At 41.6% G+C, this 1,224-nt stretch overlaps 1 protein-coding gene across 1 annotated transcript; it reads left to right on the top strand.

The window, feature by feature from the left end:
* Positions 1-979, top strand: LOC118419565 (toll-like receptor 2). Its single transcript, XM_035826009.1, has 2 exons — positions 1-281; positions 463-979. Exons 1-2 carry the CDS (start codon positions 50-52, stop codon positions 789-791), a joined length of 561 nt encoding a protein of 186 aa, XP_035681902.1. The 5' UTR covers positions 1-49; the 3' UTR covers positions 792-979.
* Positions 980-1,224: the final 245 nt, after the last annotated feature.

Below are 1,224 nucleotides of genomic sequence, written 5' to 3'. Positions count from 1 at the left end.
ATGTTTTCAAAATCGCAAGGACCGTACATGCCGCACAGAGGCAAAGTCCATGCTATCTAAACTTCAAAACAAAGCAGACGGAGCATCTGGAATAGACGGCCCGTCTCCAGCACCGTGCGAACGGGAAACAACTGTGCATTCAAATGTCCCAATGACAATAGACACACCGCGTCACGGACAGGAGTTCCAGTACGACTTCTTCGTGTCACACAGCAGTAAAGACGCCGGCTGGGTGAACTATGCACTTCTTCCTGCGCTGGAGGGGGACATGCGATTCAAAGGTGTGTTTCACTTTTATCTTGATTTTAATAGATAACATACTTTAATACAACACTTGCGAAATTCTTGAGAATAGTGGCACCAATTGCTAAATATAAATTTCTAATGATTATTTCTTGTGAACAGTGGCACCAATTGCTGAATAATTTCTAATGATTATTTGATATGATATGTATTTCACAGGTTGTGTAGCTGATCGAGACTTCATACCAGGGAAAAGCGTGTTCGACAACATTATTGACAGCATCGAGAACAGCTACAAGACCCTGTTGATCCTAACACCAGACTTCGTGACCAGTGAGTGGTGTAAGTACGAGACAGAACAGGCCCTGATGGAGAGTCTGAAGGGCAAGACTGGGCGGGTCATTCCCATCATGCTCAAGGAGTGTAGCGTGCCGTCTTCTGTGCGCACCATCACGTACCTGGATGTGTCACGTGATGCAATCGGCTCTTACGATTGGTTGAAATTGAAGAAAGCTTTGGAGCAGACTCCTTCAACGGAGACTGACTGACTTATCGAGGAGTTCCGACAAGGAAGACGATACTTTTAAAAATGTTTTATCACAAACGTATTATTCAGTTCAGTTCCAACATATTATTAGCCGTGTATATGATCTGGCGTTATATTTTTCCCCGCGTGTCAAGGAAATAGGTCTTTACTAAATTCAATGAGGATAAATGCATGACATGACATAGGATTATATTCTAAGTTGACTGAAATGATTTTGACATTAAACTTTATGAAGAGTCAGCGTGCATGGTTGCCTTTCTTTTGTATCGTGCTTGTAACTGCTCCTAATAAATTCCTTCTGTAGTATCACATTACCATTTGAACATACGTTTATTTATTAGGACGTCTAGCATACAATATCTTATTTAATGCTGTGTTGACTACATCCTGTTATTCTTGACAGCCTTTTAATGACGGTTTTCAACTTAGCGGCA

The sequence above is a fragment of the Branchiostoma floridae genome, chromosome 7, assembly GCF_000003815.2.
Source record: "Branchiostoma floridae strain S238N-H82 chromosome 7, Bfl_VNyyK, whole genome shotgun sequence".
In the NCBI taxonomy this organism is placed as follows: Eukaryota; Metazoa; Chordata; class Leptocardii; order Amphioxiformes; family Branchiostomatidae; genus Branchiostoma; species Branchiostoma floridae.
The sequence above is the reverse complement of the archived record's forward strand: the minus strand, read 5'-3'. Positions and strand labels throughout refer to the sequence as shown.